This window comes from Heptranchias perlo, chromosome 6 (genome assembly GCF_035084215.1).
Source record: "Heptranchias perlo isolate sHepPer1 chromosome 6, sHepPer1.hap1, whole genome shotgun sequence".
Lineage (NCBI taxonomy): Eukaryota > Metazoa > Chordata > Chondrichthyes > Hexanchiformes > Hexanchidae > Heptranchias > Heptranchias perlo.
Window position 1 is genome coordinate 63,274,699 of NC_090330.1, and position 16,413 is coordinate 63,291,111.

General features: G+C 40.3%; 2 protein-coding genes across 16 annotated transcripts in view; one reads left to right on the plus strand and one right to left on the minus strand.

Annotated features, from left to right (window-relative positions):
* The window catches only part of ercc5 (excision repair cross-complementation group 5), a 149,214-nt gene that overhangs the window by 59,114 nt on the left and 73,687 nt on the right, over positions 1–16,413 (plus strand). The gene's annotated exons all lie outside the window — the stretch shown is intronic.
* The window catches only part of zgc:172121 (uncharacterized protein LOC337599 homolog), a 37,449-nt gene that overhangs the window by 4,012 nt on the left and 17,024 nt on the right, over positions 1–16,413 (minus strand). For 5 of the 15 annotated variants that reach the window (XR_010963280.1, XM_067986414.1, XM_067986418.1 and 2 more), the window contains exons 6-7: positions 11,583–11,788; positions 496–593 (exon numbers count right to left, since the gene is read on the minus strand). Coding sequence is in view for 9 of the 15 variants with exons in the window: in XM_067986414.1 (XP_067842515.1) it covers positions 496–593; positions 11,583–11,788 (304 nt within the window). In the remaining 6 variants the exon portion in view is untranslated. Of the gene's footprint in view, positions 1–495; positions 594–6,351; positions 6,454–11,582; positions 11,789–16,413 lie in introns of those variants that run through there. The other 10 variants (XR_010963283.1, XR_010963282.1, XR_010963281.1 and 7 more) reach the window with 4 other exon arrangements.

The following is a 16,413-nucleotide window of genomic DNA, read 5'->3' on the forward strand; positions in this document are numbered from 1 at the left end:
AATATATACACAGTAAACAAAGTCTAAAATATTGATCCATTTAAAAATAGCAAGAAAGTGGAAAGTGTGAACAAAGAAATAGAATTATTAAGCACATTTATCTTTATTCCAGAACAGGAAGGAAAGATACTCAAGTTAATTACCGATTTCTAGGATGGCAGTGGAGGAGTGAGATTATAAATATGGCTATAAAATAGATAAAAGACTTGATTCAGACCAAAATGTTAAAGGTAAATTTGTGGAGCAATAAATGACATTCTAAATTCTGGAAGAGATTGCCAAGGAATAGGAAGTAGCTTACATCATTAAAAAAAAGGTAAAGAGACATGCCTAGAAACTACCAACCAGTAAGACATCCGTTGAAATGATTTTCAGAGATACAGTCGGGAAACAATTGGAAAGCCATAACTTTACCAAATGTTACAATCAGCATTGATTCAGAAAAGCTGGTCAAGTTTAACTAAACTGCTGGAGTTTTTCAAAGAAATTACTGACCTGGTGGACCAGACAAATACAATGGATGTTCTGTACTTGGAATTTCAAAAGGCCTTTGACAAGGTTCAACATCGCCAATTATGGTGTTGGACAGAAAACTGGTTTTAAAACAGGAAACAAATAGAAAAGACTTGTATTTATATAGTGCCTTACACACCTTCAGGACGTCCCAAAGTACTTTACAGCCAGTGAAGTGCTTTTGAAGTTGTAATGTAGGAAACGTGGCAGCGAATTTGCACACAGCACGGTCCCACAAACAGCAATGTGATAATGACCAGATAATTTGTTTTAGTGATGTTGCAATCAAATATGGGGACTTTATAGGTTCGAAAGAAGTTAAGAGCGGGGCACCTCAGAGGTCGATCTTGGGATAACTACCATTATTTATATACTAGCGATCTCCAATGGAGTTGCTCATGGTCAGTCTGAGAGTACACTAATTGGTAACTGTTGTGCCATGTAATAAACAATGCAGTATTAAGAGTAAACTGACTTAGTGAATATATTACATTGCAATTTTATTGAAAGTTATTCTGGAATTTTTATTTTCAGTATTTTGAGGATTGAATTCTACTATTCTGCATATTTTTCCATTACAATGTAAATCAGTGGTCTTGATCATAATAGATTGGTTCAGTTAAGTACTAATTTTTATCTCTTATCTGTTTGAAAATGAAGGATTAATAGGAGGATATTAAGAAAGATGTACCAGTTTGCAGGAAAGGAACCAGATGTGTAGCAGCACTGGGGAGTGGGTGGGGAGGGGCTAGTGCAATTTTGTATCACTGGGGATGGTCTGGGTCCAGATAGCATTATGCAGCTTGTTAGAATTAGAATAGGAGTGTTGGAATACTTGTTGACTGTTGGAAGTACTTGTTGACATTTTTGAGGATTGCGGTGTAAGAAATTCTTGGGAGAGATGCTGCGGTTTGGCAGAACTGGAATTTTTTGAGGTTTGGTAGAAGTAAAAGGAGGGGAGTCATGGGAAGAGGAGTAGGCCATTCAGCCCCTCAAGCCTGTTCCGCCATTCAATGAGATCATGGCTGATCTGTATCCTAACTCCATCCACTCACCTTGGCTCCAAATCCCTTAATACCCTTGACTAGCAAAAATCTATCTATCAGATTTAAAATTATTAATTGAGTTAGCATCTAATGCTCTTTGTGGGAGAGAGTTCAACACTTCTACCACCCTTTGTGTGAAGAATTGTTTCCTAACTTCTCTCCTGAATGGTCTGGCTCAGATTTTAAGGTTCTGTTCCCTTGTCCTACACTCCCCCACCAGCAGAAAAAATTTCTCCCTATCTACCCTATCAATTCCTTTCAAAATCCTAAAAACCTTGATGAAATCAACCCTCAACCTTCTATATTCCGGGGAATACAGGCCTAGTTTATTTAATCTCTCTTCATAATTTAACCCTTGGAGCCCTGGTAACATTCTGGTGAATCTGCACTGCACTCCTTCCAAGGCCAATGTACCTTCCTACGGTGCAGTGCCCAGAACTGCACACTGTACTCCAGATGTGGTCTAACCAGGGCTTGGTATAGCTGTAGCAAAACTTCCTCCCCTTTATATTCTAGCCCTCTAGATATAAAGGCTAACATTCCATTAGCCTTTTTGATTATTTTTTGTACCTGACCACTAGATTTTTGTGATCTGTGCACATGAATTCCTAAACCTTTTTGGATCTCCACTGTTCCTAGCTTTTCACCTTTTAAAAAACATTCAGCTCTATCCTTTTTTTGGTTCAAAATGGATGACCTCACACTTACCTGCATTGAAATCCATCAGCCACAGTTCTACCCACTTGCTTAGTCTAGCAATGTCTCTTTGTAATTTTATGCTCCCGTCTACGCTACTTACTATGCCACCAATCTTTGTGTCTTTGGCAAACTTGGATATATGGCTCTCTGAAACCCTGGAGTGGAGACCATCAGGTCTTGGGGATTTGAGTCCTTAGTGCCATTATTTTTTCTAATACTGTTTTCTTGCTTATGTTAACTTTAGTGAGTTCCACTCCTTGATTCATTATTAGTTTATTATTAATCAGGTATATTATCCTCTTCTTTCTACTGTGAAGACTAACACAAAAGTAATTATTCAGCATGTCTGCCATTTCCATTATTTTCATTTGCAGTATTATCCACATCTGTTTTTAAAGGGCCCACATTACCCTTGTCTACCTTTTTCTTCTAATATAATTGTAAAAACTTTTTGTGTTAATCTTGATATCCCTTGCAAGTTTCTTTTCGTATTCCCTTTTTGTTGCTCTTACTATCTTCTTTGTCTTCCTTTGCTGTTCTTTATATCTCTCCCAGTCTCCTGGATCTACAATGTTCTTTGCACTTTTATATGCTCTTTCCTTTAGTTTAATGTTATCTCTCACCTCTTGTCGACCATGGCTGTTTTAGGCTGTGGAAGCACTGAGGAGCATGGATGGCCTATGACTACGTGACCTAACCATTGCCTGGTGCCTTTAACACCCCCAGCAGCTTTATAGTATTGACTATCCCAGTCAGGCCCGTAGCCCAAAAAAACACCCTCTCAAGTATCCTAGTCATGTGCCAGCTGTGACAATTATGAAGCACTTCTAGCCTGTTTTGCTCTGGTAGCTGTCCCTTTAAAATCATTCACAATACATGAGTTTAAAAAGATACTTATGCTGCCTCAGTTATATTGTTACATATGTTGCAAAGTTTGTCCTTTTTGTCTTGCTTGCAACAACCTTGTGAAGGAATCAAACAGACAATTTCAAATATATACAAGCTTCGTGGTTGGTTTAGTTATGCATTTAATGGCATAGAAATAATTCCAATAGCTTAAAAATAATTAATATCCCAGGGCTTTCTGTTCGCTATCCAGAGGTCCGCCCTAATTACCCATACATGGCAAACTCCTGGCCCATACATGTCATCAGCCCTTAAACCCGTCTGCCTCTCCACCTCCCTCCTCCTTTAAAAACCCACCTTTTTGACCAAGCTTTTAGTCACCTCTCCTTCTTTGGCTCAACATCCATTTTTGTCTGAATATGTTCTGAGATGCCCCTTGGGGCATTTTTATCCATCAAAGGCACTTTATAAATGCAAGTTGTTGTTGTTAAAAGGGGCTACAGTCAACACTTAAAGGCATGTGGCTACTTAAAGGCATGGGTTAGAAGTTGTTTCAGCCTCATATTTTCAATATATTTTTCAGCCTTTCCAAAGGCTGTACTGTGGATAAAAGTGGCTGGCAAAAAAACAAGGTAAGAAAAAACAAATGTGGAAGCAGGAAACTGAGTCTGTGGACAAGTGATGGAGCTGCACAGTATCCAAACCCTTTGATGGCTGAAGTGGAGGTACTGCTGCATGAATTAGGTGCAAAAAGAAATGCACCCTGTGGTGACAATCCAAGGCATTCTTCTCCTGAGGATAAGAGTACAGCATGCCTGGCAGGAAGTGACAACCAGTCTCAATACTGTGTACAGCACCCTCATGATCTTTGAACAAATATGGAAAAGGATGGCACATCTTAAAGAAGCTTTTAAGGTAAAACTACCTAATGATACCATTTACCAGGTAGATGCCCCAAGTATGCATGCCATAAAGTGTTACCTCTCAATTTGGTCCACATCTACTGCTGGTCCATGCAAAGGCCTCACATTACCTTACAGCTCTTTCACTGTTTCTTATGCATACCAAAATTCTAGCAGGGCATACATTCAAGCTGCAACTTACAATTAAAAGGCTTAGCATATTCAAATCTGGAAACAACATAAAATCAGTACAATACAACCTATCTGCATGATCACTTACTGACACAGAAGGGTGGACTGCAGTTTTCGTACAAGTCTGTCACTGTGTATATATATGCTCCTTTATCTTAGAACATCTGAACTACTTCTCTGCTTGCATGACAAGATGGCACATAATAAAGGAACAGATCCAAATTAGAGGAGGGCTCAAAAGTTATAAGCTTTAGATTTCCTTAAAGGTTACACTAGAAATTCTTACATATAGGTTAGAGAGAGTAGGCGAAGGTTAAGTCACCGCCTCCCCAAGCTCATAGATAACACTCTCCGGGTCTCCCTTCTCACTGACTTCCACAGACAGACATACAACCATCAAACTGTCAGCATTTTGTGATGGGAGCTCTGTTTGAACGTGCATCTTGGAACATTTATCCCTTTTTTGTCAATGTAGGCCTGGAAGAGCAGCCTGCCAGTGGCCCTGAACAAGACAGCACCCTGCATCCCTTTTACCAACATTTGCAAGCAACATCATCCTTACATGCATTCCAGAAGGTAGCACCAGTGGAGTACAGATGAGGATCAAGTGGTAGTTGATGAACAGGAATGTGGATGACCACTTGGCTGCCACCTGTGAAATGCAGTAGTGCAGCAAATGACATATACTGCTGTTGCCATTCAGTGTGATAGGGAACAAAAGTGCTGGTCATGTCGACCAATACATCAGTTACCTATTTGATATATGTGTAGGTAGCACATTAACTGATACTGCAGTTGATCCCTATGCTAACCTGGCAAGAGGCAGAGGCAGAAAAGTGGCACTGGCAGTATTATCCCTATGGTGCAGTATCACGTTGTTTGCAGTTGTCCTTGCAACATACAGCACAGTTCTGCAACTGGCTCTCTGCTGACCCAGAACCTCCACAGCCAACTCCCTTCTGTCACTGTCAGGTACCAGTCTGCAAATATAGTAGATAACATTATGGCAAGTGTGGCAGTTGGTTCTGGTATCTTCTGATTTCCTTGCCACACCTTCTTTCATCTTGTACCACTTCAACCATGAAATACTATTTTTGAGGAACTTCAAAAAAAAAACACCGTTAACTTTAACTTCACAGGAGTCTGTAGCTTGCACTCAGAAGACTTATCACTCCCTCAGCTCCTATGAAAGCTGTACTACAAGAGCTACTTTTTCCATGTCCCCTCTTTTATTCAGCTGTTAGTTATAATTGCCCTTCAGCACAAAAAATGTTTGCCCACAAAGTTGCTGAAAGTGCGAGCTGATAACGGTGCAGCGAGGGAAACAGGGCATCTGGGTCCGGAGTGAACAAGGCAACCAACAGAGTATCTCCTTAACAAATGAAATTTAAGGATTGAGAAATAAACACAGGAAGGACAGAGGAGGGTGAATTAAACGGGGTGAATTCAATGTCAAATCAGATACAGAACAAGAAATAAAGAGGGAAAGAAAGACTGGATTACGAGAGAGAGACAAAAAGAAAAAGTAAGAAAAAAAATTAAATTTGACATTTTTAAAATCTCCCCGAAAAAGTCAAAACCTTGCCGTTATTTTGATAGCAAATTCTGGCCCAATAAATTACTTTGGAAACAGAATAAAAACACAGGCCTATGTTTCAAATGTACATATTTTCTGTGCAGTGGAAAGTTTATCTAGTGTTAATGCACTGTTTGCTTTGGTTTAAGTTTAAGGGTTTGAGAGAAGTGGTGGAGGTTAGAGCTGTGTGTGATCAGCGTCCACGTGAAAGCTCACCCTGTACCTGCAGATGAGTGTTGAGGAGCAGCAGGTCGATAAGGAAAAGAAGCTATTGGTAGCGATTCACTGCCTGCACTCAGACATGCAGGAATTGAACCATGCAAGGACAGTCCTGCAGAGCTAGACTAAGTTCCTTCCCTATAAAAAAATAAACAATGATTTGAATATCTCCACAACTCTGAATCCCCCTTCTGAACAGATTTCAATCCATCTCCCTTTAAAAGATGTCAACTGATCCTGAATTAGACATTTTCTCTGGGAATCTATTTAATTAAGATCAGTAAAGACAAAACATTTATTTGTTTTTGCTAATGTCTCCTTGATCATGGCCATACAATTCAAGTTTCTAAAAACTTACCAATCCATTTTGCGCCAAGATCTTTCCATTCTAATGCAAATTTTGCAAGTTGTCTATTGATTGGCTTGCTTCCCCAGCTGGGAAAATAAGGTATTGGAAACACTGCATTAAGAAAAATGTAACATAGGCGTTATACAGCATTCAGTGAAAGCTGTAGAAAGTGATTTTCTATGTGGGTTTCATATTAATTTTCCCAAATTATTGGTCACCCTCTTCCAAATAAAGAGAAAGTTGCATGAAAATAATTCAACAATGCATCTTGTAAAACAGAATTAGTATTTTCTTAATTAATCACAACTCCAAATGTGGTCAAAAAGCAATAATGACATGTAGAAGTAAATCCCAGTGAAGTCTTTCTTTCCATTTTGCCCCCTTATTACTTATTGTAAACACTTATCAGTTTGTTATTCCACTGCCTATAACATCCTGCTCATTTGATTTAGGCCATTTGCAGTGCTAAGATTCTCTTCCCCTCCTGTCAATTATGGGTAAAACATGCAACTAAGGATTCCTGGACCCCCAATTTCCAACCCCCTCCTAAAGGCAGCAATTTATCTAGGGCAACATTACCATAGAATATTTACCAAAGGAGGCCATTCAGCCCACTGTGTTTGTGCCAACTCTTTGCTAGAGCAATCCAAAACTAATCTCACTGACCCACTCTTTCGCTATAGCCCCGTACTTTCCTCTGTTGCAAATATTTATCCAATTTTCCCTTAAAAGATGCATTAGTCTCTGCATCAACCACTCCCTATAGCAAAGCATTCCATGCTCTACATGAAGAAATTTCTTCTAACTTCTCTCCTTGCTCTTGATGAGAATTTTAAAATGATGACCCCTTGTTACTGACTCCCAAAGTAGAGGAAATGGCCTTTCCCTATTCATTATCTATACACTTCATAATTTTAAAACCTTGATTAAATTTGCGCTTAGCCTTTTCTGCTGCGATGGAAATAGTCTCAGTATCTCAAGGCTCTCCTCATAACTATAATTTCCCATCATCTTGGAGAATCTAGGCTGTATACTTTTTATGGCTTTAATGTCCTTTCTATAATGGATTGCCCAAAACTGCACATAATACCATTAATTATAGCCTAACCAACGTTTTGTACATATTTATCATTACTTCTTTATTTTTGTATTCTATGCTCCTGTTTATAAAATCCAAAATGCAGTTGGTCTTTTTTAATGGGTAAATTTGGTTCTGTTGCAAGTACTTGCACGGGTTCAGTGGTGTCAGTTACTCCCTGGCCTGTTGCAAGTACTTGCACGGGTTCAGCAGTGTCAGTTACTCCTTGGTCTGGTTGCCTGCATCTTGCAGAAATTGACTTTCACTTCCTGACATCTACTTACTCCAGTGTGTTCAGGACTGGATCTCTGTTGCATATACATATGTTCTCTGAAGGTGGACCGAGCTAACACTAAGCAAGACATCAAATGGTTTGATTTGCAAGCTGCCTTATTTCACAGTGGGTAAAATATACAGAACACCTAATACAATGGTTAAATTACGAGGAGAGATTAAATAAACTAGGCTTATACTCTCTGGAATATAGAAGGTTAAGGGGTTATTTGATTGAGGTTTTCAGGATTTTGAAAGGAATTTATAGGGTAGATAGGGAGAAACTTTTTCTGCTGGTGGGAGAGTCTGGAACAAGAGAATATAACCTTAAAATCAGAGCCAGGCAACTCAGGAGAGAAGTTATGAATCACTTCTTCACACAAAGGGTGGTAGAAGTGTGGAACTCTCTCCCACAAAAAGCAGTAGATGCTAACTCGATCAATAATTTTAAATCTGAGATTGATAGATTTTTTGCTAGCCAAGGGTATAAAGGGATATGGAGCCAAGGCAGGTAAATGGAGTTACGATAGAGATCACCCATGATCTCATTGAATGGGGGGGGGGGGGGGGGGAACAGGCTCGAGGGGCTGAATAGCCTACTCCTATTCTTATGAAAGTCACTTGGTACAATCAGTTCAAGTTCTGTTTGCATATATTAGTTGTTGTGAATTATCACACCTATCCAGCTTTGTTTCACCATTGATCTATATAGCTGGAAATTCTTGATCTTGCATGGATATTCATATTTTCAGCTGAGCATCTATTCCCATCACATAAATGAATTTTAATCTTTTTAACATTCATAATAGAGTAGACGAATTAACAGCGCAAATAGATGTAAACGGATACGATATAATTGCGATTACGGAGACATGTCTGCAGGGTGACCAAGGCTGGGAGCTGAATATCCAAGGGTATTCGATATTTAGGAAGGACAAGCAAAAAGGAAAAGGAGGTGGGGTGGCATAGTTAGTAAAGGATGAAATCAGAGCAATAGTGAGAAAGGATATTGGCTCAGAAAATCAAGATGTAGAATCAGTCTGGGTGGAGTTAAGAAGCATCAAGGGGCAGAAAACACTGGTGGGAGTTGTCTATGGGCCTCCAAAAAGTAGTGGTACTGAAGGGGATGGAATCAAACAGGAAATTAGAGATGCATGTAACAAGGGTACTACAGTAATCATGGGTGACTTTAATCTACATATCAACTGGCCAAACCAAATTAGCACTAAAACTGTGGAGGATGAATTCCTGGAGTGTGTACGAGATGGTTTATTATACCATACGTTGAGGAGCTAACCAGGGAACAGGCTATCCTAGATTGGGTATTGTGCAATGAGAAGAGGTTAATTAATAATCTTGTTGTGCAGGATCCTTTAGGGAAAAGAGACCATAACATGATAGAATTCTTCATTAAGATGGAAAGTAGTCCAATCCAAAGCTAGGGTCCCAAATCTAAACAAAGGAAACTACAAAGGTATGAGGAGTGAGTTGGCTATGATAGATTGGGAAGCTTCAATAAAAGGCATAATGGTGGATAGGCAATGGCTAACATTTAAGGAATGAATGCATGAATTGCAACAGTTATACATTCCTTTCTGGCACAAAAACACAAAAGGAAAAGCGGCCCAACCATGGCTAACAAATGAAATTAAGGATAGCATTAGATCCAAAGAGGAGTTGTATAAAGTTGCCAGAAAAAGTAGCAAGCCTGAGGATTGGGTGCAGTTTAGAATTCAGCAAAAAAGGACCAAGAGATTGATTAAGAGGGGGAAAAATAGTGTATGAGAGTAAACTTGCAAGGAATATAAAAGCAGACTGTAAAAGCTTCTACAAGTATGTAAAAAGAAAAAGATTAGTAAAGACAAATGTAGGTCCCTTACAGTCAGAAATGGGAAAATTTATAATGGGGAACAAGGAAATGGCAGAGCAATTAAACAAATACTTTGGTTCTGTCTTCACGGAAGAGGACACAAATAACTTCCCAGAAATGCTACGGAACCACGGGTCTAGTGAAAAGGAGGAATTAAAGGAAATTAGTGTTCGTAAAAAAAGTGCTGGAAAAATTAATGGGACTGAAAGCTGATAAATCCCCAGGGCCTGACAATCTGCATCCCAGAGTACTCAAAGAGGTAGCCATGGAAATAGTGGATTCATTGGTTGTCATCTTCCAAAATTCTATAGATTATGGAACAGTTCCTGCAGATAGGAGGGTGGCAAATGTAACCCCACTATTTAAAAAAGGGAGAGAAAACGGAACTACAGACCAGTTAGCCTAACATCAGTAGTAGGGAAAATGCTAGAGTCTATTATAAAGGATGTGATAACAGGACACTTAGAAAATATCAACGGGATTAGACAAAGTAAACATGGATTTATGAAAGGGAAATCGTGTTTGACAAACCTACTGGAGTTTTTTGAAGATGTAACTGGTAGAATAGATAAGGGAGAACCAGTGGATGTGGTGTATGTGGATTTTCAGAAGGCCTTTGATGAAGTCCCACATAAGAGGTTAGTGTGCAGAATTGAAGTACATGGGATTGGGGGTAATATACTGGCTTGGATTGAAAATTGGTTAACAGACAGGAAACAGAGTAGGAATAAATGGGTCTTTTTCAGGGTGGCAGGTGGTGACTAGTGGGGTACCACAGGGATCAGTTCTTGGGCCCCAGTTATTCACAATATATATCAATGATCTGGATGAGAGAACCAAATGTAATATTTCCAAGTTTGCTGACTACACAAAACTAGGTGGGATTGAGAGTTGTGAGGAGGATGCAAAGAGCCTTAAGGCGATTTAGACAAGTTGAGTGAGTGGGCAAATACATGGCAGATGCAGTAGAACGTGGATAAATGTGAAGTTATCCACTTCGGAGGGAAAAACAGAAAAGCAGAGTATTATTTAAATGGCGATAGATTGGGGAATGTTGATGTACAAAGGGACCTGGGTGTCCTTGTACACCAGTCACTGAAAGCAAACATGCAGGTGCAGCAAGCAATTAGGAAGGCAAATGGTATGTTGGCCTTTATTGCCAGAGAATTTGAGTACAGGAGCAAGGATGTCTTACTGCAGTTATACAAGGCCTTGGTGAGACCACACCTGGAGTACTGTGTACAGTTTTGGTCTCCTTACTCAAGAAAGGATATACTTGCCATAGAGGGAGTGCAGCGAAGGTTCACCTGACTGATTCCTGGGATGTGGATAGGGCTAGACAGATTGGATGCAGGGAGGATGTTTCCCCTAGCTTGCGGGGGGGGGGGGGGGGGGGGGGGAGTATAGTAAGAGGGATCACAGTCTCAGGATACAGGGTAGGACATTTAGGACTGAGATGAGGAGAAATGTCTTCACTCAGAGGGTGGTGAACCTGTGGAATTCTCTACCACAGAAGGCCGTGGAGGCCAAGTCACTGAATATATTTAAGAAGGAGCTAGATAGATTTCTAGATACAAAAGGCATCAAGGGGTATGGGGAGAGAGCGGGAATATAGAGGATCAGCCATGATCATATTAAATGGTGGAGCAGGCTCGGAGGGCTGGAAGTCCTACTCCTGCTCCTATTTTCCAAGTTTCTATGGAAGGTCACTATTATTGGAAAGCCAAAGGTTTGGAATCTGCATAGCAGCCAGTCAAGTCAAAAGGCAACATTAAAACTAAAATTTTTGAACAACTATCAATTAATTAATATTTCTCACTGCATTATGCAAGTATGTGTAACTAACATAAATAAAGAGGACAATCCTGTCTGGAGAGACTCAGAGATTAAAAGTTTTACTGGATTTACAAAAAGAAACATATGTTGTTCTAATCTATGACAAATAGATGAGATAACTTGCATTGCTATTTTACTTCTCAAACTAAAACTATTCTACAATTGTTGGTTTAAATGACGCACCGTGTATTAGGGTCCCATCTTTCCCCACTATTGGGATATACAATCCATCCTCTTTCTGGACCTATATTTTTGTTGGCAGTAGCAAGGAGTCGACTGACTATATCAGGGGGGCAGCAGTTTAATCCAACAGTCATCAGCTGGTCAGATTTAATTGCAAATTTCACTGCATCCTCAAACTTCTCTCCATGGGAAATACATTGCTCATCCTGCAACGCAGTTTGAAATAAAAATTAGAAAATGAGTGTAAAAAACACACTATAAAACTGTAAAAATCCATATTGAGGGTCCTGATAGTTCCAACAGTAAAACTGCAAACTCCACGCGAAGTAACAAAGAGCTTAAAGAGGGTATTTTAACAATTGGGCGGTCCGCCAGCCGCTCGATACCTGCCCAGTTCATTTTGAACAGCCATCTCGCTGCAGCCCAATGGCTCCAGGTCGGCGTAATATCGGGTAACCCAGAGGCTGACCCGGCCGGCGGAAAGGTGGGTCGGTGGGGAGGGGTCTGCGAGGATGGGAGCCTGGGCAGCAGCAGCCCACATTAGTCTTGTGGAGCCCAGATATGAACACTTACTTTTCCGGGCCTCTTTCTCTGCCCGCCAACTTTTACTGAGTGAAGTGTCCACGTCACACACTCCGCATAGTATGCCGTTAAAATTCCATCGATGTCCTATACACATTATGTATTTGCATGCATTTGAGGCTCCCAGAAGACCCAAGGAAATACGTCAGCGGAGTAAGAACAGAGTGGTAAGTCAACCACTGTGACAATTGTGACTTTGCTACCGCCTCGTTTCTGCCAGGCGGAGGGAGTTAAGATTCCCCTTTAAATCCTAGCTTTGGCTGTTCTTATTAGATGAGGCTTAGCAATTCTTAGCCAGGCCATCAGATGGAACACTATAGAGCAGTGAAGCACTTCATAATAAGAGGAAGAATTGCTCAATAGACACCCAATTCAAATTGACCTCTCGGAGTGAGTCTGATACAGCCATGGGAAAGTCCATAATCTCACCCGTTCTATTCTTTCAGATAAAAGAGATGCAGCATCAGTATAGAAGCGTCTCAATTTTACTGTGCAAAATAAGCTTTCTTAAATGATGTTCTAAAGGGATTCAGCATTCCAAGAAAATTAATTACCAGAAAATGCAGCGTTTTTAAGCAAGAACTTGGAGCATGAGGGGGAGGATCTAGTTGTCGAACCAACGACACAGGTAGAACTAAGAATGAGGTTCTGCTGAGGCAGTTTGAGGAGCTAGGGTCTAAATTAATAAGCAGAACCTCAAAAAGGTAATAATCTCTGGATTACTACCTGAGCCACGTGCAAATTAGCATAGGGACAATCAGATCAGAGAGTTAAATGTGTGGCTCAAAGAGTGGCGTGGGAGACAGGGGTTTCGATTCATGGGGTACTGGCACCAGTACTGGGGAAAGAGAGAGCTGTTCCGTTGGGACAGGCTCCACTTAAACTGGGCTGGGACCAGCATCCTGGCCATTCGAATAACTAGGGCTGTAGATAGGGATTTAACCAAAAAAAGGGGGGGGGGGCAAGGGGGAGGGATCAGGTGAGAGGAAATTTAGAAATCTAATGAAAAAAGACAAGGCAATAGAGAAGTGTAGCGATTTTGGTAAAGATAAGCAGAGTGTGGCAGGAAGGGACAGAGAGTTTACTAATAATAGTGCATCAGCAAATAAGGTCAAAGCAGGAAAAAAATGGTAACAAGTCAAAACTAAAGGCTCTTTATCTGAATGCACGGAGCATTCGTAACAAGATAGATGAATTAGTTGCACGAATAGAGATAAATGGGTTTGATCTAATAGCCATTACAGAGACATGGCTGCAAAGTGACCAAGATTGGGAACTAAATATTCCAGGATACATGACATTTAGAAAAGACAGGCAGAATGGAAAAGGAGGGGGTGTAGCCCTAATAATAAAGGATGACATAAGGACAGTGGTGAGAAAGGAACTTGGCTCAGAAGATCAGGAAGTAGAATCTACATGGGTGGAAATAAGAAATAACAAGGGGCAGAAAACTCGGAGTAGTTTATAGGCCCTCTAATAATAGCTATACCATTGGACAGAGTATTAATCATGAAATAATAGGAACTTGTAACAAAGGTAATGCAGTAATTGTGGGGGACTTTAATCTTCACAGACTGGCCAAATGAAATTGGCAAAGGGAGTCTGGAGGACGAGTTCATGGAATGCATTCAAGACGGTTTCCTGGAACAATACGTCATGGAACTAACCAAGGAACAGGCTATTTTAGATCTTGTATTGTGTAATGAGACAGGGATAATTAGTAATCTCACAGTAAAGGATCCTCTGGGGAAGAGTGATCATAATATGAAAGAATTTGAGTTTGAGTGTGACATACTTAAATCAGAAACTAGTCTTAAACTTAAATAAAGCCAATTACATAGACATGAGGGGCGAGTTGGCTAAGGTACATTGGGAAATCGGATTAAAGGGTATGATGGTTGATAAACAATGGCAAACATTTAAAGAAATATTTCAATATTCTCGACAAATACACATTCCATTGAGAAATAAAAACTCCACAGGAAAAGTGATCCATTTGTGGCTAACCAAAGAAGTTAAGGATAGTGTTAGATTAAAGAAGAGGCCTATAGTGTTGCCAAGAAGAGTAGTAAGCCTGAGCATTGGAAGAGTTTTAGAAACCAGCAAAGGACGACCAAAAAATTGATAAAAAGGGAGAAAATAGAATATGAAAGTAAACTAGCAAGAAATATAAAAACAGATTGTAAGAGCTTCTACAAGCATGTAAAAAGGAAGAGAGTAGCAAAAGTATATGTTCGTCTCTTAGAGGCTGAGACAGAAGAAATTATAATGGGGAAATCAGGAAATGGCAGATGCTTTAAACAAATATTGTGTACGTCTTCACAGTAGAGGACACGAAAAGCATACCAGAAATAGTGGGGAACCAAAAGGCTAATGAGAATGAGAAACTCAAAGTAATTAATATCAGTAGAGAAAAAGTACTTGAGAAACTAATGGGACTAAAAGCCGATAAATCCCCTGGACCTGATGGCCTACATCCGAGGGTTCTAAAAGGAGGTGGCTGCAGAGATAGTGGATGCATTGGTTATGATCTTACAAAATTCTCTAGATTCTAGAACGGTCCCAGCGGATTGGAAGGCAGCAAATGTAACCCCACTATTCAAGTAAGGAGGGAGAGAGAAAACAGGGAACTACAGGCCAGTTAGGCTGACATCAGTCGTCGAGAAAATGTTGGAATCCATTATTGAGGAAGCGGTAACAGAGCACTTAGAACATCATAATGTGATTAGGCAGAGTCAACATGGTTTTATGAAAGGGAAATTGTGTTTGACAAATTTATTAGAGTTTTTTGAGGATGTAACTAGCAGGGTAGATAAAAGGGGAACCAGTGGATGTAGTATATTTGTATTTTCAAAAGGCATTCAAGAAGGTGCCACATAAAAGGTTGTTACACAAGATAAGGGCTCATGGGGTTGAGGGTGGTATATTAGCACGGATAGAGGATTGGTTAACGGACAGAAAACAGAGTAGGGATAAATGGGTCATTTCCAAGTTGGCAGGCTGTAACTAGTGGGATGCCACAAGGATCGGTGCTTGGGCCTCAGCTATTTACATCTAAGTCATTAGTCTAGATTGTAAAGACCAAGTGTAATGTATCCAAGTCCACTGACGATACAAAGCCAGGTGGGAGAGTAAGCTGTGAGAAGGACACAAATGTCTGTAAAGGGATATAGACAAATTAAGTGAGTGGGCAAGAAGGTGTCAGATGGAATATAATGTGGGAAAATGTGAGGTTACTCATTTTGGTAGGAAGAATAGAAAAATGGAATTTTTTTTAAAATGGTGAAAAACTATTAAATGTTGGTGTTCAGAGAGACTTGGGTGTCCTCGTACAAGATACACAAAAAGTTAGCATGCAGGTACAGCAAGCAATTAGGAAAGCAAAAGGCATGTTGGCTTTTATTGCAAGGGGGTTGGAGTACAAGAGTAAGGAAGTCTTGGTACAATTGTACAGGGCTTTGGTGAGACCTCAGCTGGAGTACTGCGTACAGTTTTAATATCCTTATCTAAGGAAGGATATACTTGCCTTAGAGGCGGTGCAGCAAAGGTTCACTGGATTAATTCCTGGGATGAGAGAGTTGTCCTATGAGGAGAGATTGAGTGGAATGTGCCTATACTTTCAAGAGTTTAGAAGAATGAGAGGTGATCTCATTGAAACATATAAAATTCTGAGGGGGCTTGACAGGGTAGATGCCGAGAGGTTGTTTCCCCTTGCCGGAGAGTCTAGAACTAGGGGCCAAAGTAGCAGGATAAGAAGTTGGCCATTCAAGACTGAGATGAGGAGAAATTTCTTCCCTCAGAGGGCTGTGGATCTTTGGAATTCTCTACCCCAGAGGGCTGTGGATGCTGAGTCGTTAAGTACATTCAAGGCTGAGATAGATAGATTTTTGGACTCTAGGGTAATCGAGGGATATGGGGATCAGGCAGGAAAGTGGAGTTGAAGTTGAAGATCAGCCATGATCTGATTGAATGGCAGAGCAGGCTCAAGAGGCCCTATGGCCTACTCCTGCTCCTATCTCTTACATTCTTATGTTCTATCACAAAAAACAATTTACATAATTATAAACATTACAAATGAAGTTGAAGAAAGCCATTCTGCTCATCCAGCTTGTTATTTTATCCCTCCGTCACAGCATCCATCTGCATCTTGACTGACCAGGGATTTTGCCTGCACTGCCAACTAGAAGGCAATTCCAGATATTGCTCTTTGTGTGAAGGAATGTGTTGTGACTTTTACCAGTTTGTATTG